Source organism: Mobula birostris, chromosome 1 (genome assembly GCF_030028105.1).
Source record: "Mobula birostris isolate sMobBir1 chromosome 1, sMobBir1.hap1, whole genome shotgun sequence".
Taxonomy (NCBI): Eukaryota; Metazoa; Chordata; class Chondrichthyes; order Myliobatiformes; family Myliobatidae; genus Mobula; species Mobula birostris.
This window is the reverse complement of record NC_092370.1, coordinates 124,007,068-124,032,134: the sequence shown is the minus strand read 5'-3', so window position 1 is coordinate 124,032,134 and position 25,067 is coordinate 124,007,068. Positions and strand designations below refer to the sequence as shown.

The 25,067-nt window shown below is 39.3% G+C and overlaps 1 protein-coding gene across 2 annotated transcripts in view; it reads right to left on the bottom strand.

Annotated features, from left to right (window-relative positions):
* Window positions 1-25,067, bottom strand: part of atp9b (ATPase phospholipid transporting 9B) — a 374,205-nt gene that overhangs the window by 222,315 nt on the left and 126,823 nt on the right. For both annotated transcript variants that reach the window (XM_072261618.1, XM_072261628.1), the window contains exon 7: window positions 22,195-22,246. In XM_072261618.1, coding sequence (XP_072117719.1) covers window positions 22,195-22,246 — 52 coding nt within the window. The remainder of the gene's footprint in view (window positions 1-22,194; window positions 22,247-25,067) is intronic.

The window sequence follows — 25,067 nt, the reverse complement described above, 5'->3', positions numbered from 1 at the left end:
GAAAGTAGTTGGAAGTTCAGCGAGTGAATTATGTTGAGGCCATAATCAATCTGGCTTACTCTGATTTTGAATTGTAGGCACTTCTAACAACTACTTTATCAGTTGTTGGCACATCCACATCAACATATTTCCTGTTTTGGATGATAGTATTTACAAACAATGGTACACCATCTTATCCAATCAGACACCAAAAGAGTATTACTGAACAGCACAGTCTGAACCAGGAATTGAATTAGAACAGCAAATTCAATTTCACATCAAGTGCAAAGCTCAAAACATGGGGAAAAATAAACATTCTTTCCATCTGCAAAAATAATTATACTTTGAAGGACTAAGGTTTCATTTATTCATTTAATTTTCTCATGCTTGTGGATGTGCCTGGCAGTAATTAAGACTTCACATGCTCAATGGATTACTTTGATTAATATCATCAAAATTATGTGCAGCGTCGTATAATGGAGGCGATCATGGTCTTTCCATACCATGATTGTTCTTAGCAAATTTTTCTACAGAAGTGATTTGCTATTGTCTTCTTCTGGACACTGTCTTTACAAGACAAGTAACCCCTACCATTATCAATATTCTTCAGAGATTGTCTGACTGGCATCAGTGGTCACATAACCAGGTTGTAATATGCACCAGCTGCTCATATGATCATCCGCCACCTACTCCCATGGTTTCAAGTGACCCTGATAGGTGAGGGTTAAACCAGTGCTACACCTTGGCCAATGGTGACCTGCAGGCTAGCGGAGGGGAGGAACGTTTTACACCTCCTTTGGTAAAGACATATTCACCATGACACACATTGATTACAATAACTTCCTTTAACTTTGTGTGGGCAACTTTAATCCATACCTACCATATCAATACAGGATTTTCCTTGCCAATTCATTTGAAAAGTTAGTCTGTTGGTCTGATATACTCATACGCAGCTTACAAAGGCAGTGCTTCTCATTACTTGAACTCAGCAATTTTCACACTTAACTGTGCTTGTGCATATATTGGATGCTCATGCCTTATGTGCATGAGTAATAATGTTTTTTATGGAACACTTTTCATATAAACAATGTAGTTCAAAGTGTTTTACAATAATCAGCATGCTAGTTTCCATTATGCTTTCCAGCACAGCCTGGCACAATAGCTAAGCTAATTGTCACCACTAAATCAGCCCTGGTGTTGTACTGCAAAATTTCAGCCCAAATTCTGAGTTTTTCCTTAAGTGGAATCTGGAACAAACTCTGTGCCTCAAGAAGCATCTCTAGAGGCAAAACGTACAAGTTGATGTTCTGTTTGAGATCCTGCAACAGGACAACCAATAAATGAAGGTAGGACTCCTAATCAAGCATCAAAGCATTTAACTCATAATTTAGTCAATCCATTTTGAGTTCATCATTCAGAGCTGATATAGCTAGTGTTGTTAGCTCAATGATACAATACTATTCTACTGCTACAACAAAAATAGAATAGAAAACTGTCACACAAGATCGAGAGCTAGTGAAAAACTAGTTTTCAAGTGCCCAATATTACTCTTTCCTCAACAACCACCTCCTTGAAGTGAATAATCTGTTTACAATGGCTAATTTAACAAACACATGATCAATTCCAACTTTTATGTATTCATCTATCAAAAGTGGAAGGGACTTTGTGATGAATGGCAATTTCATGGCAAATTAATTTATTAATAAGCATCCAGCTGTTCAATAACAGTTGTATGCTGAAGCTTTTCAAGAATTACTTATCTAAAGTAACTTAATCGGTCAACTAAAACATGGCAATATTACAGGCAATTCAAGCAATGAAAGGCTGACTTTGACAGGGATAATAACGTTCCTACTTAGTTACACAAGCGGTAATCATATTTCATTACCATTACATTAGCTTATCTAGGGAAAAGAGTTGATACTGCACCATCATAAACCTTTCATGTACTGCTACTGATATGCAGTCCACCATAGCAATTACTGCTGGCTGTTGCTTTATAAACTGAATTATCCCGACACTTAATATATCAGCCTCTCATTACATGGTTTATATTTTGAAATGGAGACTATATTAAAAGCAGAAATTTTAAAGTGAACAGCAAACTGTTAATTTTAAAGTCTATCTGTTTTCTACAGTGAGACTGCTTTTTTAAGAATGGCACTTCTGCATTTAAGCTAACAAAAATAATTATCTGATTTCATATTTCTTAAAAATATTTACACATGTATACAATATGATCAGGATGACAAATGCCATATAAAACTCACTAGAAGCAGAGCAGCATGACAGAAAAAGGACAAGACTACTGTGTAATGAATGGCAGAAGGCAGCCTGACAAGTTGCCAGCAAGTACATTTTGTTTGGGTGCCCTAGTCCAGATAAATTCAGTGTCACAATCTAAGTACCTGAACCCTGATGTAAGTAAAGTCTAGCAGAACAACATGTTTTATTCATAAATGCCTGTATATTTAGCAGCTTAGTGAGCTAACAGCCTGAAAGGACATGGTTGATAGAAGCACCTGAAACTAAATCTGACCTGAAGGTGGCATTTTCACACAATACAGTTTCCAACAAGCTTGCATACATGCCTTTGCTCAGTAACTGTATTTCCACTGTGCCTGGTAACATAATAAATGTTTTATTTGTAGACTTTAAAAGCTGCATGCACAGTCGTAAAATGTGGGTACAAGTTACAATCTATTATACATTTCCACAAGGAAAAGCCAATATTATTGACGGTACAAACAAAAGAATGGAACATCACAGAGAATTTAACATCCAAAGATGCAATAGTTCAAGAAAACTATGGATAGAACCTTTCCACAAGTACTCACTTGAATTCAGAAGGATAAAATTGGGATCCCTTTGAAATCTATTGAATATTGAATGGCCTCGATAGAGTGGATATGGAGAAGATGATTCTTATGGCGAAGGAGTCTAAGAACAGAGGACACAGCCTCCAAAAAGAGGGACATTTATTTGGAATGGAGACTGGAGAAATTTCTTTAGCCAGAGAGTGGTGAATCTCTGGAATTCTTTGCCACAGGCAGCTGTGGAGGCCAAGTCACTGGGTACACTGAAGGCAGAGGCTGATAGATTCTTGATTAGTCAGGGTATGAAGGGTTACAGGGAGAAAGCAGGAGACTGGGGCTGAGAGGGAAATGGATCAGCCATGATTAAATGGCAGAGCAGACTCAATGGGCCAAATGGCCTAATTCTGCTCCTATATCTTATGGTCTTATAATGAAGCTCTCCTTTGAGTCTGTTATAGCTAGAATTTTAACAAAAACTGTGGTTAAAGCAAACAGACAATAACTTGAGTGTAATACTCAAGAATTAATAAATGTAATTTTATAAAGACTTCTGTAAAAGAGGGACATGTACTTCTCTACCATTCCATATCATGGCTAATCCTGTTTCAATATTAAATTCCCACCATCTCACCATACCTCTTCATGCCTTGTGTCTAGAAACTATTTCCTTCTTAAGTTTATTGAGAAAACTTGCTTCCACAGCCTTCTGTAGTTAAGAATTTCACAGGTGAACCAACCTCAGTGAAGACTCTCCATGTTCCAAGACTAGGACCGCTGGTTCTACATCAGTTTTCTCTGCCATGGGGAAATATTTGACCTGCATGCATCATGTCAAGTCAGAAATTTGTATGTTTCAATGAGTTCATTACTTATTTTCTAACCTTTCGAAAATATAATTTTATTTGATATAATTTTGCCTCATACGCCCAATCTGCCATCATGGAAATCATTCTTAAGACCTTCATTGAACTCCCTAATGGCAAATGCATCTTTTCTTAGTCAAGGAGACCAAAACTTCACACTGTACTCCAGATATAATCTCACCAAGAACTCCGTATCATAGAATAGTAAGATATCCTTGTTGTACTACGTGAAAGTAATAACTGACTATGGAAGTTTTGTGACCGGTTATCAGGGCTCTGGGGAAACTCAGACATGGCAAAGCGTTGGAACCAGATGGTGTGAACCCCAAGCTCCTGAAGGAACATGCTGAGCAGTTGTGTGGTGTATTTTCAATCTGAGAATCAGCCTGGAAAGGGTCCCAACTGTGTGGAAAACATCATGTGTGGTCCCAGTACCCAAGAAGGGGCAACTGAAAGTCTTGAATGAGTACCATCCAGTGGCCCTGACTTCACACATCATGAAGACCCTAAAGAGACTAGTCCTCGATCACCCCTGACCCCTGGTCAGATCAGTCCTCGATCCTCTGCAGTGTACCTACCAGAAGCGCACTAGAGTCAATGCTGCTGTCATCTACCTGCCAAATAAAGCCGACTCCCATCTGGATAAGCAGGGCAGCACTGAGGATCATGTTTTTTGATTTCTTAAGTGCCTTCAATACCATACAGCCCTCACTGCTGGGGGGAAAGCTCCATTCAATGAAGACTAGCACTTCCATTGTATCCTGGATAATGGACTGCAGACCACAGTATGTGCAGCTTCAGAAGTTTACCAGGCTGTTGCTAGATTAGAGGATATGAGCTATATGGGGAAGCTGGGCAAACTTGGGTTGATTTCTCTGCAGCACTGAAGGCTACAGGAATATCCTACAAAAGTTTAATATTATGAGAGACGTTGGCTGTATAGATAGTCAGAATATGTTCTCGTGTACAAATGTCAAATGTGAGAAGATAATTCAGTTACAGGAAAAGGGGGAAAGTTGAAAGAAGATATGTGGGGCAAGTTTTGATTTTTTAAGCACTGTGGTAAGTGTCTGGAATGCGCTGCCAGAGGTAGTGGTACAAGCAGATACAATAGTTGTACTTAGTAGCTTCTGGATAGACATGTGAATGTGCAGAGAATGGAGTGATATGGATCATCTTAACTGCAGAAGATATTTAGTTTAATTTAGCATTATCTTTGGCACAGGCACAGGCCCAAGGGCCAGATCCTCTGCTGTGCTCTTCTAGGTTTAATGTGCTACGCAGTCATTTCAAAAAAAATTTATTTAGAGATACCGTGTGGAATCGGCCCTTCCAGCACATCAAGCCACGCTACCCAGCCACCCACCTATTAACACTAGCCTCATCACAGGACAATTTACAATGACCGATTAACCGACTAGCAGGTACATATTTGGACTGTGGGAGGAAACCCAGTTGCCCAGGGGAAACCCGTGCTTCATGGGTGGGACCTACAAACTCTAAATTCCGACACCCCGAGCTGTAATAGCTACACTACCATGGCACCCTATCTCCACAAAGACTTAAATGCTTTTATATCCCACATATCCGTTGCATCTACTTTTTTTTTCTTTTTTTTAGATTATGAGAACACTCAGTCCTCTTTTATTGTCACTTAGAAATGCATACATGCATTAAGAAATGATACAATGTTTCTCCGGAGTGATATCACAGAAAATAGGACAAATCAAAGACTAATACTGACAGAACCACATAATTATAACATATAGTTATAGCAGTACAAAGCAATACCATAATTTGATGAAGAACAAACCATGGGCACGGTAAAAAAAAAAGTCTCAAAGTCCCAGAGTCGATTGACTCCCAAGTCCCCGATAGCAGGCGGCAAAAGGGAGAAACTCCCTGCCATAAACCTCCAGGCACCGTCTAATTGCCGATGCCTTGGAAGCAGCCGACCACAGCCGACACTGAGTCCGTCCGTCTTAAAACTTCGAGCCTCTGACCAGCCCCTCCGATACAGCCTCCCGAGCGCTATCCTCTACCGAACGCCTTCGACTTAGCCCCGGCCGCTGAAACAAGCAAAGCCAAGGATTCGGGGCCTTCTGCTCCAGAGATTCCAGTTACCACACAGTAGCAGTAGCAGCAAAGTGGGCATTTCAGAAGTTTTCCAGATGTTCCTCCATACTCTCACATCCGTCTCCATCAAATCAGAATTGTGCACGGTCCCCTACTTGACAGATTACAGATATTATTCACTGGAGAGGCCACACGCACTGCCATCACGCCGCCATCTTCTCCTCCTCCTTGCAGTAGATATTGAAAGTTTTTAAAAATCTAATCATCTGATACTAATGGCAGACAATAATCAATTACCAGCTATCGTCAAATGCCATGTTTTTATTGCAGTATAGATATTATGAATATGAAAATGAACATAAAAATATTCTATTGTTAAAATCTACGGGTAGTCATATGTTGAACATCTCATAAGTCAGTGTATTTCCACACTCTTTCCTCTGAACTATTACCAACATAAATCCTCCTTAACAATTTATTTTCCATCACACTATTTCACAAGGGGCATTTCAAAGTGATCTTTACCCTTTTTGTCAATGGCTGCGCTCATCCATCAATTTCATACAGAATTATAACACAGATCAATGCAGTTCAAGACCACTAAGCATTCTGTGGCCCTTGTGAATGGTAGACAGTGCAGATATTCATTTAATACAGAGCTCAGACTATGGTATGTATTGGTCAGAAGCATTTCCTCCTACTTCAGCAGTTAATTCTATCAATAACTCAGCTTACAGGTTTTGAAAACTGAAAAGAGAGATTCCAGTTGGTGCTCTGTCTGCTCTTACTGGACAATACTGTATCAGATACTAGACAGCTGGATAATGACCATATCCCTCCAAGTTATTTGTAAAAATTACTATCTTCTACTATACTGCCTAAAAAAACTTGCAGTGTTTGCTTGCAAATCACCAAAGTTTAGAGTCCTTACCGACCAATGAATCTCTTCAAATCTTTACCATAAAAGCAACAGTTATAATTGCAACTTGTTAGAAACCGCTAGCATCTATAGCATAAAAATAAACTAATGTACTGCAATGGACTTCAAAATAAATGCGCATTACAATACATGTTTTGAGGGAAATGCTAATTAAAAAGCAGCTAGGCAAATTGATAGATAATTTCGGCAGAGGAAAAAATGGGATTATCATTCAACATTGCACATAAGGCGTGCACCTCAAAATGCACAAAATGTTGATGTAAAGTTTTTGCTGCTAACACCAGTCCAGAAGATGATCTAACTGCATGAACATATAATACTGCCAACACTGTTGCCCTGGGACAGAATGGATGAATATCATTTAGAGAGCAATTTTAAATTAAGCAAATGAATAGCTTTTTTTCCTCCTGAAAATCTGCACAAGTTGTAGCAATCACTGAAGCCTGAAGTGCATCAATTTCCCTCACTACAAGCAAACCAGTTTGCTGTAATAACAACTTTGGGCATTGCTGTCACAGCCAAAAAATAGTGTACGTGATTTCTGAAAAAGACAAAGTCCATTACTTATACTAAGGTGTATGTATTCCACACAAAATTAAAATTAAGCATTCTTCACAGGAACATCCTCAGTAGACATGATGGTCCAGGGAATTTAAAAATTGAGTTGATCAGATTTAGAGCCTCTGGTGATCACCTTCAATAGTGCAACATGATGGCTGGTCTCATTTAGCTTGCTTGCCTACTTTAACCAAAAAAAAAGTATTAATAATTTGAAGCAATATTTTGAGAAAACCCCAATTACAGAGTTTTGGTGTAATCATAGTTCTAATCAAACTTTTTTTTTTAATCACCACTACTAAAATACATGAATTCACAGCTACAGATCAAGGAACATAGAACATTGAAATCTACAGCATATTACAGGCCTTTCGGCCCACAATGTTGTGCCAACCATGTAACCTACTCTAGAAACTGCCTAGAATTTCCCTAGCACATAGCCCTCTATTTTTTGAAGCTCCGTGTACCTATCTAAGAGACTCTTAAAAGACTGTATTATATTCGCTTCCACCACCGTCTCTGGCAGTGCATTCCACGCACTCACCACTGTGTGTGTGGAAAACTTACCCCGACATCCCGTCGGTACCCATTTCCAAGCACCTTAAAACTATGCCCTGGGAAAATGCCTCTGGCTATCCACACGATCAATGCCCCTCACTATCTTATACACCTCTCATCAGGACACTTTTCATCCTCCGTCACTTCAAAGAGAAAAGTTCACTCAAACTGTTCTCATTAGGTTAGCCCTCCAATCAAGGCAACATCCTTTCAAATCTCCTTTGCACTTGCTCTACAGCATCCACATCCTTCCTGTAAGTTAAGTGGCCAGACCTGAACACAGTACTCCAAGTGGGATCTGACCAAGGTCTTATACATCTGTAACATTACTTCATGGCTCTTGAACTCAATCTCAATTGATGAATGCCAACATACCATACACCTTCTTAATAACACTATCAACCTGTGCAGCAGCTTTGAGTGTCCTGTGGACATGGATCCTAACATCTTGCAGATCCTCCACACTGCCAAGAGTCTGACCATTAATAATATATTCTGTCTTCAAATTTGACCTACCAAAATGAACCATTTCACACTTACTGTATTTGGGTTGAACTAAACATTATTTCTCAAAATGAACTGAGCTCATTTGATATTACCTTCTGCATTATCCCAGCAAATAGTTGCTGAAAACCTTCTCCCAGATTACGGCAAATGGTCAGCAAAGAAAAATGGATTTGCATGCTTATTCTGAATACAGTGTAATACAAAGTTTAGCCTAGTTCTATAGAACATACACAGTTAACTGTCGTCAGCAGAACATCAAATTCTTAACTTTGCATGCCAAATCCACTGCATTTCAACAATTTAATTTAAAATTAGTGGTCCTCTTTGCAATGGCAGAGGACATGCATGGTTAAGAAATGTTGTATGTTTTAATCAACATGTTTACCTGTGCAGTCTCAACCAGATTCACGATACCAAGCAAGACACACAAAATGTTGGAGGACCTCAGCAGGCCAGACAGCATCCATGGAAAAAAGTACAGCTGACATTTTGGGCCAAGATTTCTAGACCAAGTTGCTAGCTGGTGGCTCTTGCCGAAAATTTCATTTTGTGAGGATGGTGATAAAGTTGAGGTTTGGCTGCCCTGCAAGTATCAGTAATTAAATAGATCTCAGAACTGCATAAACAATCTTGTGTACAATTAATGGAGAGTGATATGAAACAAATGCTGGTTATGAAATAAATGCATGAAATAAGGATCCAAATTTCTTGCCCGCTTTCTGAAGAAGTCCTTAGTAATTTGTTTCCTGAATATACAAGGCTAAATATATTTGATTTTCTATGAAGCATGGAAGATGTTATGCAATATATAACATGCAAAATTTGGCTGAATTTATTAGAAAGCAATAACATTTCCTTAATACTATATAGTACCGCAAAAACTGACCTGTTCCTTTTCTCATTGGCAGAAATAATGATGTCTGTCTTCCTTCTCAAGCAATGTTTCCAATTAATTTTTTACTAAGGCAAACATTAGCTACAATTAATACCAGTTTAGCCTCAGCAAAATTGAATTATTAAATCTGTCTGCCAATATCCAATTACATCCTACTTATGAATACTTGATTTTATTTTGTATAATTGACAAGGGCTGTCAGGTACGGATGGGTTTGAGGGCAATCAAGTTAAGATCAACAGATATAGCTGTCACATAGGACAAAGTGTGTCAAGAGTTGGCAAAGGCACTGACAGGTTATGTATAAAGGGTCCACGTGAACCTGTCATAAACAGTTAATAAAATGGCTTGTAATATTAGCAGACTGCCTGCTGCTACTCAGAATCAAAAACCCATTGAAATGTTAGGATACAAAATTGCACCCAACAAAAGAGATGGAACACTTGACTGTGGACTTCTGTAAATATAATACCAGATCATTTACCGTCAACTTGTACTTAAATCATTTATACAGTTCGAAAGAATAAATACATGAAAATTTTAAATGGAAAATAAGAAACGCTTGGCATGAGATATGATTACAAAAATCCACAGTATGTTTCTAATAATAAATATTACTAAACACGCAAACTACAATGTCAACATTTTTAAATTGGCACTTATAAGTGATTGATGAAGCTTCCTTCCAAAGCAACTCACACTTTAAATACCACCGAAATAAATTTGTGCACTCGAGATATTTGATCTGAATTAAGAAACTGATGATGCAATTGATTAATTGGAATTTAAGCCATCAGTCACTGGATCCATTAGTTTCTTTCACCAGATTCATTTACATTCTAAACAATCAGCTGATGGCTCAATAGGATACCATGTATTAATACACAGTCAATATGATCCTACTGAACTCATCAGAATTCCTTATTGACAGCAGCAGAAATGCTTTAAATCCAAGCTTGATCAGATTGCATATGCTTAAGCAGTCTTATATTGACTAGACATTTTTAAATTCTGACAGCATTATTAAAATGCTGCAATCTGCAATGTACAACACAAAATGTAATCCTGTAAAGGGTCACAAGAAAGCTCAGCAATATTAAACTTGGGACAGAAGAAATCAGCTTAAAAACAAAGTTTTACACGAATCAAAAGCTCAATCTTATTATAAACATTTAATCCTTTCAAACATAAATACAAAACTGATTAATAAAAATCCAGATATGCTGAGTTTTTTGTTAAAGATCATTATTTCACAATTCTTTAAATATTAAGTATTTGTAGGCTCAATGCTTTAACTATTAGACTGTATCATCACATCAGTGGGTGTTGCACCATATTTGTATTTAACTTTCATGGTATATTTACAAGGCATCCACTCAGGAAAAGAGAAAGGAGCTCCTCCAGGGCTCAGAAGTAAATTGGAGGCAAATTATGTCACTGTTTGTGGCCCTGATCAAGTTCAGTAATTTCAGATTGTTGATTAGTATCTCAATTGTGTTGGCAGAAAATCTACCACTTCACAGTTCTAGGTTACTCATTGCTGTTCACATATTGTGACAATTTTAGCTAATATTCATTTTCATTAGTAATAATATTTTCGGCTATCAAAGGTTATCTTTGAAGTTGTTCCCAGTTTAAATCTCCTATGGCCATCCCAAAAAGGAGTTGAAGTGAAAAAAAGGTTAAATAAGAGGTAGGCTGAGAGCCAAAAGCAATTACTGACATTAAAAAGTGGATTAAGACCAAGTAGTTGAGACATGGTCCCACATACACCAGACATGAAGTCAAGGTTTTTAAATACGTAAACATGCTTTGATAAACCATTAGTTTCACAAGCTACTATGACTGAACAAATCGTCAGCCAATGCAATCACTATTCTTTCAAAATCTGCTCAACAAATATAAACAAGAGGCACTTTACATCCAGGACTATGATATGCAAAACAAACTGAAAGAGCCATTTAGCATTCCACAAGTAACCTGTAAGTTTTTATATACAAATTAAATATCCCCATATCCCAAGTATGAATAATTTCTGGTAGCTCAAACAATGAAAGCATACTTCTAATACTGCATGAGGTACATGCATTAATTTCATTTTCACAACATCACCTTCCCTTTTTGGATGTTTGAGTTCAAAATTTACAGATACTCAAATAGAATAAATTATCCCCTTCGAAAATGGATAGTTTTCCCTAAGCACTGGAAGTGTTGAATTTTGGGAATAAATTACAAATGCTTGAATATTGAACATGTTCTAAAGGGTGACCTGATAAAGAATTTATAAAAGTCGAAGCAGACATTTACACTTGTAGATGGTAACAGAATTAGGAATTATAAATACAATGGTCACTAATAAACCCAACCGGGAATTCAGGATTAGTACACAAAAGTGGAATGCTTAACAGGGTGTAGAGATGAAAAGCAAAAAACGCATCTAAGGAGTGCATCAAGTTAAAAAAAAAATTGCAGAAGAAATTAGTTACACTGTGGCAAGGCTGGAAGGAGATTTAGTGGCACGGTTTATTTGGAAATAAATAAGTGCAATTCTGTATGAAAGCAAAGTACATGGAAGTTGTGTATTATTAGTCCAGGGAAGGAAATGGGAAGAGACATGATTTTCATTGCATCAATGAAGTGGCTGCCAAATCAGACCAGCTCTCAAGTTCATTAAATTCTCATTAAAGCTACCCTAGCTAGTAGACTTGGGAAGCAGGAAAATTACCACACTAGTATATGCCAGGATTCTCTCCAAGCCAGTGCCAGTTGAAACAGGGAAAATAGAAGCACAAAAACCAAGTATAATTAAACAAAATAGATTTTACTATATAACATTTCTTTACAGTTTGTCAATTGCAATTTCAATCATAAGTCGAATATTGCCATATTGCAAAATATCACATGAACTTCATTTTTTTTGGTCTTTTCTTTGCATAACAATTGTCATTTAGACATACTGACTGAAAATGTTTAAATAGGATGGGAAATAAAAATAATACGCAGGTTAATATTGACACTCAATTCTGCTCTGATCACCATCTCATTGAAAAGCAATCCATCCCCAGTGCACATTCCCATCCTATCCCCTTCTCCATAGTTTTATTTTCCTTTTACAATCCTGTGCAAGATCAAATACAGCTTGTTAGTATCAGAATCTTAAACAGCATCAGCACAAGGATAAGAACATGCAAAAATGCAAGAGCACTGACAGTCATGCACCAAAGAAAATACTTGGCTTAGCTGCAGATATCTATTTTGAAGTCCATGTCCAAATTAATGAATTTATCAGTTTGTGAAAATAGCACTTGAAGTTCACTTTTAAGCGGTTATTGAGACAAAACTATTTCTTCCTCAAAACCAAATCTGAACTTTGAGAGGCTAGTGAGGTTCACAGCCTATCAAAATCAAATCTTAAGACGTACACCTGGCTAGAGATCATAGAGAAATCGAGCTAATTTCTTGCTCCAGAATTGGTAGATTGAGGTTAACTGCAACAAAGCAGTTAAGGTATAACTTGGTTTATTCAACACAAATCAGGCGCTAAACATAGCATCTTTTATTGTGCTCTGAATAAAATGTTGAACTGTTGGCACCCTTAATATAATATGATGGGCATAGGATTTTTCTTTTAATATTCTTAGCGTCATTTGGTCAGTACATTCAGTAGAGTTAACACTTTTTCCCCAAACACAGCAGCATTGCCACTCATGTGACCCCTGGAGTGAAACACCCTTTCAATTTTTTCCCCACCTGGCTCAGCTACAACCCATCCTTTCTCCACTCCCCACAACCCTCCCTCCCCACACACACACCCACCTTGCAGCAGAAGGACCCTAAACTGTGATTATTTCCCCATTTTACAACTACGATTACACTTCAATAACTCTATAGAAGGCAAATGAGACTAGCTCAGACAGACATCATGGACGAGCCGGGCTATGGGGCACTTTCCATGGCGACACACACACAAAATGTTGGAGCAACCCAGTAAGTCAGGCAGGACCAATGGAGATAAATAAACAGTCTATGTTTTGGGCAAAGGCTGTTTCCACACTATGATGATAGGTTATGGGCATTAAGGTAATGAAAAGCATTATATATAATGCAAATTTCCTTAAAATTAATTTGCTATATGTAGGTTAACTAATTAATCTAACTCAAATTATACTTAAGCTGTGAAGAAAATATATCCATAACTATACAAAACAAAACTGACACAGGTACCATCAAAACAAACACCCCAACCTTTACTCCAGGAACCAATGAAGTTTGTGCCAAATGTGAGAGTTTGCAAAATTATCTTCACCACACTCATCCTTTCATTTGATCTTTCCATCATTTTCCTGAAATTTTGCTAATAACGCGAGTCACAGTTGTGATGCAGATGCCAAAGCCTTTTGTTTTGGAGATCAGGTCATTAAAAACATACCAATCAAAATGCCTTCAAAATATATTCTGCATTTTAAATTTCAATGAAGTGAAATGCACTTAAATTCAAAATAAATGATTTTTCCTACTTTTAAGATTCACAAGGCAGGAACCTAGTAGCACTGCTAGATAAAGACAGTCAAATAATCCTTAGTGAAGTCATGTGATCATTGCAATCACACTTGAGACATGAAAATGCTGGTAAAATAAGCTGACCAATTTCAGATCTTCAAAACAAACTCTGGCTAAATCATGTAAATACATTGCTCAGAATTCAAAATCAATAATGGACTTGTTATACAAGGCCTTTGATGGTTTTGTTCAACTAATCAGCTTAGATATTAAAATGTAGCTGACTCAATATGAAATGTTATTCCTTACTGCCAGATTTAAATATGCTCTATTTACTTGAACAGTACACAAAAAATATTACAGATTTCTCTTGCTGAATGTGGCAAATAAAACTCATTTGGACTGAGTATTTCAAAAGCAGAACACAGCGGCTGAACAGAACACATGCAGTAATTATTAACTAAACCCACACACAAATGCTGGCATTCTAATAGCCAGCAATTCTTTTCTCCACATGGTAAGTTCAATATTTTAACTATTTTGCTAAAATTCAGAGATTTAAGGAGTCAGAATTTTAAATACCCTGGAGTAAAAGGTAGATGGCCACCAGTATAAAACTATAGAGGTCAATCTTTCCATTCCACAAACATCTGTTTTCTAATACTGAATTGCTGTTTATAACTGTGGGTTTGCTTGTGTTTCTCCACATTCCCATTTGCCATGGATTCACAGATGGCTCAGAAAGCACTGAACTTGGACTTTCTTTAGGATCGTGTACAGACAGACCATTCAAGAACACAGAAAGGCTAGCAGGTGGCTGCAAATTACTTTTGAAAAGTAAAATAAGTACTTTTGAGCAGCAAACTGTGCCAGTTTTACTTTAAAAAGTTGGGGGATGAAGAACAGTCATCTTAAAATAGTAACAGTAATCTTAAGAGTAAAATAATCAAAGTGCTTAGTCTCAAGGTAACAAAATATATCAAGAACATAAAGTACACCAATCAGCAACAAGAGTTAATTGATTTGACATTTCATAGTAATATTTTTTTAAAGCAGCACATACAGACTGAGATTAAGAAGCAGTATTCACAAAATTCTGGAGGAACTCAGGCCAGGCAGCATCTAGGGAAAAGAATAAACAGTCAACGTTTCAGGCCGAGTTTTGGCACGAAGTATCAGTTTACTCTTTTCCTGGCCTGAGTTCCTCCGGTATTTTGTGCAGATTAGTTTGATTTCCAGCATCTGCAGATTTTCTCGTTTGAAATTAAGAGGCATCAACTATTCCTGCAGGTTACAATCCAAAATCTATGGAGGCCCTGCACACACAAGCAGGTACAGTATCTGGCTGACCAACGGAATGGATTTGCCGGCTATTATAGCATCTTCTGCCGTGTGGGCACTGCCAACAGCTGCACTTCTGACTTGCAAACTGTATGGGTTATAAACATGTAAACACGAGGAATTCTGCAGATGCTGGAAATTCAAGCAACACCCATCAAAGTTGCTGGTGAACGCAGCAGGCCAGGCAGCGCCTCTGGGAAGAGGTACAGTCGACGTTTCGGGCCGAGACTCTTCGTCAGGACTAACTGAAGGAAGAGCTAGTAAGAGATTTGAAATCTCTTACTAGCTCTTACTTTCAAATCTCTTACTAGCTCTTCCTTCAGTTAGTACTGACGAAGGGTCTCGGCCCGAAACGTCGACTGTACCTCTTCCCAGAGGCGCTGCCTGGCCTGCTGCGTTCACCAGCAACTTTGATGTGTGTTGCTTGGGTTATAAACAGTTCACAGGAATGGAACTCTGTTGCAACTCAGGGGGGACCTGTATTACAAAAATACCAAGTTCCATAAAAATGTAAATACAAAACCAATTTATAAATTATCTATAGGGTTTAGTACCCCATAACCAAAATGCCAGAAATGTTTCGGATTTTGGAATATGTAATGAGATAGCTTGGGATCGCCATCATTTCTGATTCTGAATTTATATGCTATCAGTAAGCAGTCTTTGTCTTACACTTGTTCATCACACATGTACTGCTGCAGCTATTCATTGTGTTAGATTTTCATCAGCGATGATCTTGGCAAATTCAATGAATTTCTCTGCTGCTTTGTGGTCAGGAAATGCTTTATCACTACAAATTTTAAAAAATTTAATGATGTGTCTTTTCCTAAATTTCTGCAACCAGTCTGCTGAATATTCACAATTACCTTCAATTTTCAGTTTGTGATAGATCTTTGCTTGCTTCATGATCAGCATACTGTTAAGTGGCATATGCTCATTCCGACACTGAATCCATTTTCAATACACACTCGAGATCTTCATTTTTTGTTTTATACAGTGTTTTTTTATTTTTCATTTCTCATTAACTTTTGTTCATTACATAAGTGTGGTCACTTCTTAGAACTGTCTGTGGTGTGTAAAGACCTGCGCATTGCCTCAGAGTTTTCCCAGTGCTTCGTGGAATATTCCATCTGTGACGCCATGTCAGCGCTCAAAAAAATTTGAAATTTTGGAGGCTTTTGCTTTTTGGAATTTCGGATAAGGAGTACTCAACCTGTAGTAAAAATTAATTTTTGAAAATTTAACACAATTTAGGATTTAGATTGGCAGATACCAGAAAATACTTGCTCTGTTTAAGTGCAATCAATAAGAATAGGCAGCAAAAACTCTGCCATGATTATTTTCAACATAGGTGCCTCACAAGGCCGCATCTTCAGCCCCCTACTCTACTCCCTAAACACTCTGATGTGAGACAAGATTCTACTTTAACTCCATCTAGAAGTCTGCAGATGACACCACCATTGTGGACCAACTATCAAACAACAATGAGTCAGATGACTGGAAGGAGATAGAGAGCTTCTGATATAGTGTTCTGATTTATTGTTGCCGGAGATTTTAACTACACGAAGCTCAAGTTAGTGCCCCCCAAATTCCATCAGTATGTGGACTTTGCAACGAGAGGGGAGAATGCGTTGGCCCTTGTTTATACAAACATCCCTAACATGTACTGGGCAGAGCCCCACCCCCACCTCGGTTACACAGACCACATCTCTGTTATGCTAATCCCAGCATACAGACCGCTCGTCAGATGCTCCAGACCAGTTCTGAAGCAGGTGAAAACTTGGCCAGCAGGAGCCATCTCTGCTCTTCAAGACTGCTTTGAGCACAATGACTGGCACATGTTCAAGGAGGCTGCAACCGATGGCGACTCTATCAGTTCAGAGGAGTACACAGCATCAGTGACTAGCTACATCAGCAACTGCATTGATGATGTCACTGTGTCCAAGACCATCACTACACGCTCTAACCAGAAGCCATGGATGACCGCGGAGGTGCGTACGCTGCTGAGGACCCGTGACTCTGCCTTCAAAGCAGGCGACAAGGCAGCCTTAACAACAGCGAGGGACAAGCTGTCCCAGGCCATCAGAGAGGCAAAGTGTGCACACGCCCAGCGAATCCACAGCCACTTCCAGGACAGCGGCGACACGTGGCGCATGTGGGAGGGCTTTCAGGACATCACCAACTACAGGACAACATCACCCGCCTAGCTGGTGATGCCTCCCTCCCAGATGCTTTGAATAACTTCTACGCTCATTTTGAGGTGGAAAATGACGTGGCGCCATGGAAGACCACCCCTCCTCCCAATGACCAGGTGCTGCGTCTTACCCTGGCTGATGTGAGGAAAACTCTATGCAGGGCCAACCCACAGAAGGCTGCTGGACCAGACAATATTCCTGGCAGAGTGCTCAGAGGATGTGCAGACCAGCTGGCAGATGTTCTCACTGTCATCTTCAACACCTCATTCCAACGTGCTTCAAGGCCACTACCATCGTCCACATGCCGAAGAAGTCTTCAGTGTCCTGCCTCAATGACTACCGTCCCGTTGCACTCACATCCGTCATCGTGAGATGTTTCGAGAGGTTCGTCATGAGGCACATAAAGACCCTGCTGTCCCCTCACTGGACCCCCTGCAGTTCGCTTATCATCCCAACCGCTCAACAGACAACACCATCGCCACCACCCTCCACCTGGCCCTCACCCACCTGGACAAAAAAAGACACATACATTTGAATGCTGTTCATAGACCTCAGTTCAGCATTCAACACAATCATTCCTCAGCACCTGACTGGAAAGCTGAAACTGCTGGGCCTGAACACCTCCCTTTGCAACTGGATCCTAGACTTCCTGACTGGGAAACCTCAGTCAGTCCGAATCGGGAGCAGCATCTCCAACACCATCACACTGAGCATGGGGGCCCCCAAGGGCTGTGTGCTCAGTCCACCGCTGTTCACGCTGCTGACCCATGACTGTGCAGCAATACACAGGTTGAATCACATCATCAAGTTCGTCGATGACACGACCGTGGTGGGTCTCATCAGCAAGAACGACAAGTCAGCATACAGAGAGGAGGTGCAGCAGCTAATGGACTGGTGCAGAGCCAACAACCTGTCTCTGAATGTGAATGAAACAAAAGAGATGGTTGTTGACTTCAGGAGAGCATGGAGCGACCACACTCTGCTGAACATTGATGGCTCCTCCGTTGAGATCGTTAAGAGCACCGAATTTCCTGGTGTTCACCTGGCAGAGAATCTCACCTGGTCCCTCAACACCAGCTCCATAGCCAAGAAAGCCCAGCAGCGTCTCTATTTTCTGCGAAGGATGAGAAAAGTCCATCTCTCACCCCCCAGCCTCACCACATTCTACAGAGAGCAACCTGAGCAGCTGCATCACTGCCTGGTTCGGGAATTGCACCGTCTCAGATCGCAAGACCCTTCAGCAGACACTGAGGTCAGCTGAGAAGATCGGGATCTCTCTTCCGGCTATTACAAACATTTACACCACACGCTACACCCGCAAAGCTAACAGTATTGTGAAGGACCCCACGCACCCCTCACACAAACTCATCTCCCTCCTGCCATATGGCAAAAGGTACCAAAGCATTCGGGCTCTCACGACCAGCCTGTGCAACAGTTTCTTCCCCCAAACCATCAGACTCCTCAATATTCAGAGTCTAGACTGACATCTACATCATTTGTTATTATATTGTAATTTGTCCTCTACTGTGCCTATTGTCTTGTTTATTAATTATTGTACTGCCCTGCACTGTTTTGTGCACTTTATGTGGTCCTGTGCAGGTCTGTAGTCTAGTGCAGTTTTTATGTTGTTTTACGTAGTCTAGTGTAGCCTTGTGCTGTCTCACATAGTCTAGTGTAGTTTTGTGTTGTTTCGTGTAGCACCATGGCCCTGGAGGAATGTTGTTTCATTTCTACTGTGTATTGTACCAGCAGCTTATGGTCAAAATGACAATAAACTTGACTTCACTTGAACAACACTTCCCTCAACGTTAGCAAAGCTTCACAAAAGCTTGGTGCACGCTTCTATTTGCATCAACATTGCAGAAGTGAAGAGTTGAAAGTTTCAAGGTCCTAGAAGTGAATGCTAAAAAGCCTGTCGTGGTCTAACCACACAGACACAACAGCTAAGAAAGATCATCAGCACCTCTACTTCCTTAGGAGACTAAACAGATCAGGCAATACCCTCTCGAGCTTCACCAATTTTTCATCAGTGCACCGTTGAACACATTCTATTCAAATGCTTCATGGCTTGCTATGGCAACTGCTCTACACATGATCACAAGAAACTGTAAAGAGTTGTGGATGCAGCTCAGCACATTACGGAAACTAGCTTCCTCTCTATGGACTTTGTCTACACTTCTCACTACCTCGGTAAAGTGGCTAGCATGAATAAAGATGCCACCCCTCTGGACATTCTTCTCCTTACTCTCACTAGGCAGAAGATACAAAAGAAAGAATGAACATCTAGGCCCCTAGGCTTGAATATAGTTCTATCCTTCTGTGAAATGACTATTAAACGATTTCCCAGTATGACAACGTGGACTCAACCCCAATCTACCTCATTATGACCTTGTATCTTACTGTCTAGCTGCACCATACTTGCTCTGTAACACTGTTCTGCATTCTTGTTTTAACTTGTACTATCAAAATACACTATCGTAATGTATTGATCTGCATAAACAGCGTGCAACTTTTTCACTATACCTCAGTATATGTAACAATAAAACAAATTACCAATTTACTCAAAGCCAACATATTTAAGAAGAATTAGTTAAATGAAGCAATTAACTGAATTTTGCCTGCCAAATAAACCCAACTACTCCGAACTAATTGGCATCATCCCAACTAATGTTAATTCCTTCAGAAATATCACTGGAAAAGATGATCAGGTCATAATTGTGATGCCATTTCTGGTATATTGTATGCAAATACACAACAAATTTTCTATATCAAATGTTTCACTGGGTGTAAACAACTTTCATATAGCAAGTTTTAAGTGCTAATAGATCAACAGCCAAGCCTCAGCTAGGCAGATTATGGTTAAAGATCAGAGTTTTAATAAGTACTTTGGAATGACCTGAACTGGTTGGTGAAAGGTCTGTTATAGAAATCTACATTGCTGCCTTTTAAAAACTTATATCAGATGGAATTTGTTCTCAAACAAATCGGAAAGAGATACAACTGAAGAGGATGCATTCTTTTCCATAACCTTACTATGACAGTATAATATTGTACACCTTTTGCACAAGTCTATAACTGCAAGTGGTCTGGGCCAATAGCCGTATTGGGATCATGTAAGATGGCAACTACATTGAAATCAGAGTCCACAGCATAAAATTAAGAGCATGGTTGCCCAACAACAGCCAATGTAAACATCGTATCAATTTCTCTAGATGCTGTCAAACATGATTAGCTTTCTGCAATGCTAGTATCAACAAAGTGGTCAACACAGCAAATCAAATGTTAAATTGACTTTATGAATGGTCATTAAATGATACTACCAAATGAATAACATTTGACTAATGGATATATTGTTGAAACCTTCAGCTTTTTCCACAATGGATTTAAGAATCTTAACTACAGCAAAAATTATCCTTCAGTTCTAACTTCAAAGTAAATTTATTATCAAAATACATATATGTCACCATATACAACCCTGAGATTCATTTTCTTGCAGGCATTCACAGTAAATACAAAGAAACACACCCAACAAGATAGGAAAACACCAAATATGCAAGAAAACTGCAAATATAAAAAGAGAAATAATAATAAATAAATAAATAAACAAACAAACAAGCAATAAATATCAAGAACAAGAGATGAAAAGTCCTTGAAAGTGAGCCCATAGGTTGTGGCAACAGTGCTGTGATTGGGTCAGTGAAGTTGAATGAAGTTACCAGCAAACTTTAAAACAATCATGCCAAAAACAACTCGAAGTCTCAAAAGCTTAATGAGAAAACTGAACTGCTGATAGTCCAAACACAAAAATAATTTTCATTTTTATGATATACATGCAAAATTTCACTTCACACAATTGTCAATTATCAATTGTCAAAAGTATTTAAAGCTTTTAATACTTTGGAAACTTTCCCCAAACATTTTTGGTGATGATAACTCGTTACGAGTCCCTATCTTCTCCAGATTTTTAGCATAGTACTAAACAACAGATAGTCAGAGCCTCGAGGTTTTCATCGCATTCAATCATTCTGCAAAATTTTTTGCTCCACAATTGGAAAAAGAACACATAATTTGGTGACGAAGCAAAGATGTATCTACTCAACATTGAGCAAGATTTTCCAGTCCTTTCATCTGCTCTACACAAGCTCATGTCCAGATCCACAAGGAATCAGTTGCAAAGCAAATTCAGGCAAATTCATGCCCAAGAAGCTAAAGGACAACAGCTCAGCAGGAATTTTAAAGAATTTTAAAGTACTGATTTATACACAGAATATGGTGTTTTACCACTTTAGCCTTTTGGCTTTTAAGTTTAAAAAGATTACCTCCAGCTTCTGACTTTTTGTTCCATATATTTTGTAAGATACAGTAATTTTATGCCTTTGCATTGTATTACTACTGCAAAACAACAAATTTCACATTGTGTAAGATGGTGATAATAGCCCTGATTCTGATTCTAAGTACTTCAAACTTCAGTTAATGCAAATTCTCCTGGCAAACATCCTTATGAATTGTATATTCATCCAACTCAAATCTACCAACTATTTAATCACAGTAGGATGTCATAATGAAACATAAAAATGCTTGTAAAATTATAGAAGGAACTGTAAGTAATGCAATAGTTTACAATCTGATCATAAAGATGGACTCAAGCATTTTTATTTCGATTTTTTAATATATTATATGCACTCTCACCACACTTTCAGAAAGGGGAGAACAGAAAAAAAACTTAATATACCAAAAAATATTCAGTACTTCTGACAGCAGTCATTTACATATCAAAATAAAGGAGTTCAAGTTAACTCAGAATACTTGAGTAGTTAGTTTTAAATGTTAGTGGAGACATTTTCAATGAGAAATATGCAATAGCTATGTTGATGTATCACCAATGCTTCATGGCTTTGACCATTACTTGTGTAAACTGCAACTCCTTTAAAAATCTCATTACTAGAAAGCACAGAAAATTGCTTACCACTTTTCTCTGATGTCCGTAAAAATATCATGTCAGCAGGAATGCGCTGATTCTGAAATGAAAGGTGATAATGGTAAATACATGAGTTCACACGTCTTCATTTCAAAATATCTAATGAAGATGTAATTTAATATATCAGAATCTACATGACAGCTAAATGACTTTCATCAGCCCAACAGACTGGCAGAAAAATTCTCCTACCTTACTTCTTCACATTCTAATATCCTTCTATTGTTCTTGTACTTCGAGCCAGTCATTAAATGGACTGACATTTCAACCATTCCAATGACTTCCACAATATCACCGTTTGTGAATATAGTCTTGAATTTGAAATGCTTATTTTATGGCACCTAGTTTTGAACTCCTCTACAATTAGAACAACATCTGACCTTTCAAACCAACATTTTATTGACATTTCACATTCTATAATCTGTTCATTCTTTATGGCACCATAACTGATGACATCTTTAGGAAGTGTACCAACTTCAGCTCCTGACTGACAAGGTCAAGGAACTGGAGCTGGATGTACTCAGGACCATCTCGGAGGCCAAAAACATCAGGTGAGATTTTTACTGAGGCGGTCACACCCAGGGCGCAGCCTTGAAATGATAAAAGGGTGACCACCAGGAGAAGGAAGGAGAATAAGCAGTTAGTGCAGGGTTCCCTGTGGCCATTCCCCTCAGCAATCAGTATACCTCTTTGGATACTACGAGGGGGTGGGAAGGGATGATCTATCAGGGCAGCAGCAGCCGTCATGCCAGTGGCACTGTGGACAGATCTGTGGCTCAGCAGGGGAGGGTAAAGTCAGGTAGCACGATAGAGATAGGACACTCAATAGTTACTGGATGAACAGGAGATTCTGTGGCCACGAATAAGAAGCCAGGATGGTGCATTGCCTCTCAGGTACTAGGATCAAGGATGGCTCAGAGAGGTTGCAGAGTTTTCTCAAGAGGGAGAATGAGCAGATGGCTCAAGGTGCACAATGGCACCAACGACATAGGTAGAAAGGGAGCGGAGGTCCTGTGCAGTGAACATAGGGAGTTAGGAAAGAGGCTGAAGAGCAAGACCTTGAAGGTAGTAATCTCTGGATTACTCCCAGTGCCACATGTTAGTCAGAGCAGAAATAGGTGATAGTGCAGATGAATGAGTGGCTGAGGAACCGGTATGGGGGTGGAGTTTCAGGTTCTTAGGTAATTGGAATCTTTTCTGGGGCAGGGGTGACCAGAACAAGAGGGGCAGGTTGCACCTAAACGGGAAGGGAACCAACATCCTGACCCGGAAGTTCACTGGTGCTACTCACAAGAGTTTAAACTAGTTTTGCAAAGGGAGTGGGAACCAGAGCACCAACTGAGGAAGTGGAGGGATGGAGAGGAAGGCAGATGTCAGGGCCAGTAAAAGTTGGCAAGAGCAAAGTAATATGATGGGATGGACAGCTTGAAGTGTGTGTATTTTAATGCTAGAAGTATTCTTCTTCGGTTGTCCATCGAAATCAGATGACGGCGTCCACTCCTTTGACGGTGAAATCTTTGACGACTATACAGTCAGCTAGAACTATTATGTTACCCATAATAACACCTTTACCAGGTGTTGAACTTCGAGCATGGATCAGTACATTGAACTATGATATTGTGGCCATTACAGATACTTAGGTGAGAGGGAGACAGGAATGGATGCTTAACGTTCCAGGGTTTCAATGTTCCAGAAAAGATAGTGGGGGAGCTGCACTACTAATCAAGCACAATATCGCATCTACACTCAGAGGGAAAATAATGGAGTTCTCATCCACTGTCTATATGGGCAGAAATCAAAAAAAGGGTGCAATCACTCTGATGGGATTGTACTATAGACTCCCCAGCAGCCACTGGGACATTCAGGAGCAGGTATGCGGGGAGATTAAAGAAAGGTGTAAAAACAATAGGGTTTTGTCATGGGGGACTTCAATTTCCCCACATAAAAATGTGACCTACCTTCTGAGTGCAAGAGGTTTAGTTGGGGCGGAATTTGTTAGATGCATCCAAGAAGGGTTCTTTTATAAATAATCCAACAAGAGGAGGTGCTGTACTGGACCTCAGGTTCAGTACTGAGCCTGGACAGGTGACTGACCTTTTAGTGGATGAACAGTTAGGGAACAGTGACCACAAGTATTCAAGTTTTACGTTATACCTTGTGGAAAAAATATTAAATTGGAGCAGAGAGAGTTACTAGGGAAATGCCATTTGTGGGCAAGTCCAAATCTGACATGTGGAGGGTACTTAAGACCAACTGCACAGAACACAAGCTGAGAAAGCTAGAATCAAACAGAGCTCTTGAGGATTATAAAGAAGCCAGAAAAGAACTCAAGAGAATTAGGAAAGCCAAGAGGGGCTATGAAATATCCTTGCAAGTAGGATTAAAAGGAAACGCAAGACATTTTTATACAGATGTCCCCCGCTTTTCGAACGTTCGCTTTACGAAACCTCACCGTTACGAAAGACCTACATTAGTTCCCTGTTTTCGCTAACAGAAAGTATTTTCACTGTTACGAAAAAAGCAGCACGCGATAAAAAACAGCATGTGCCCCGAGGAGCCGCTCTCCCCCGGATTCAGAACGGCATTCTCACCGGCATTGCTTAAACATGTGCCTGTGAGCAGCCATTTGCAAGATGATTTCTATGGTATCGGAAAAGCCTAAAAGAGCTCGTAAGGGTGTTACACTTAGCATAAAACTAGACAGAATTAAGCATTTTGATCGTGGTGGACAAAGTAAGGACTAAGTGAGTTTGGCTTGTGGAAGCTGACAAAGATGATGTTGAAGAGGTTTTGGCATCCTATGAACAAGAACTGATAGATGAAGAGCTGATGCAATTGGAAGATGAAAGGATAACAATCAAAAC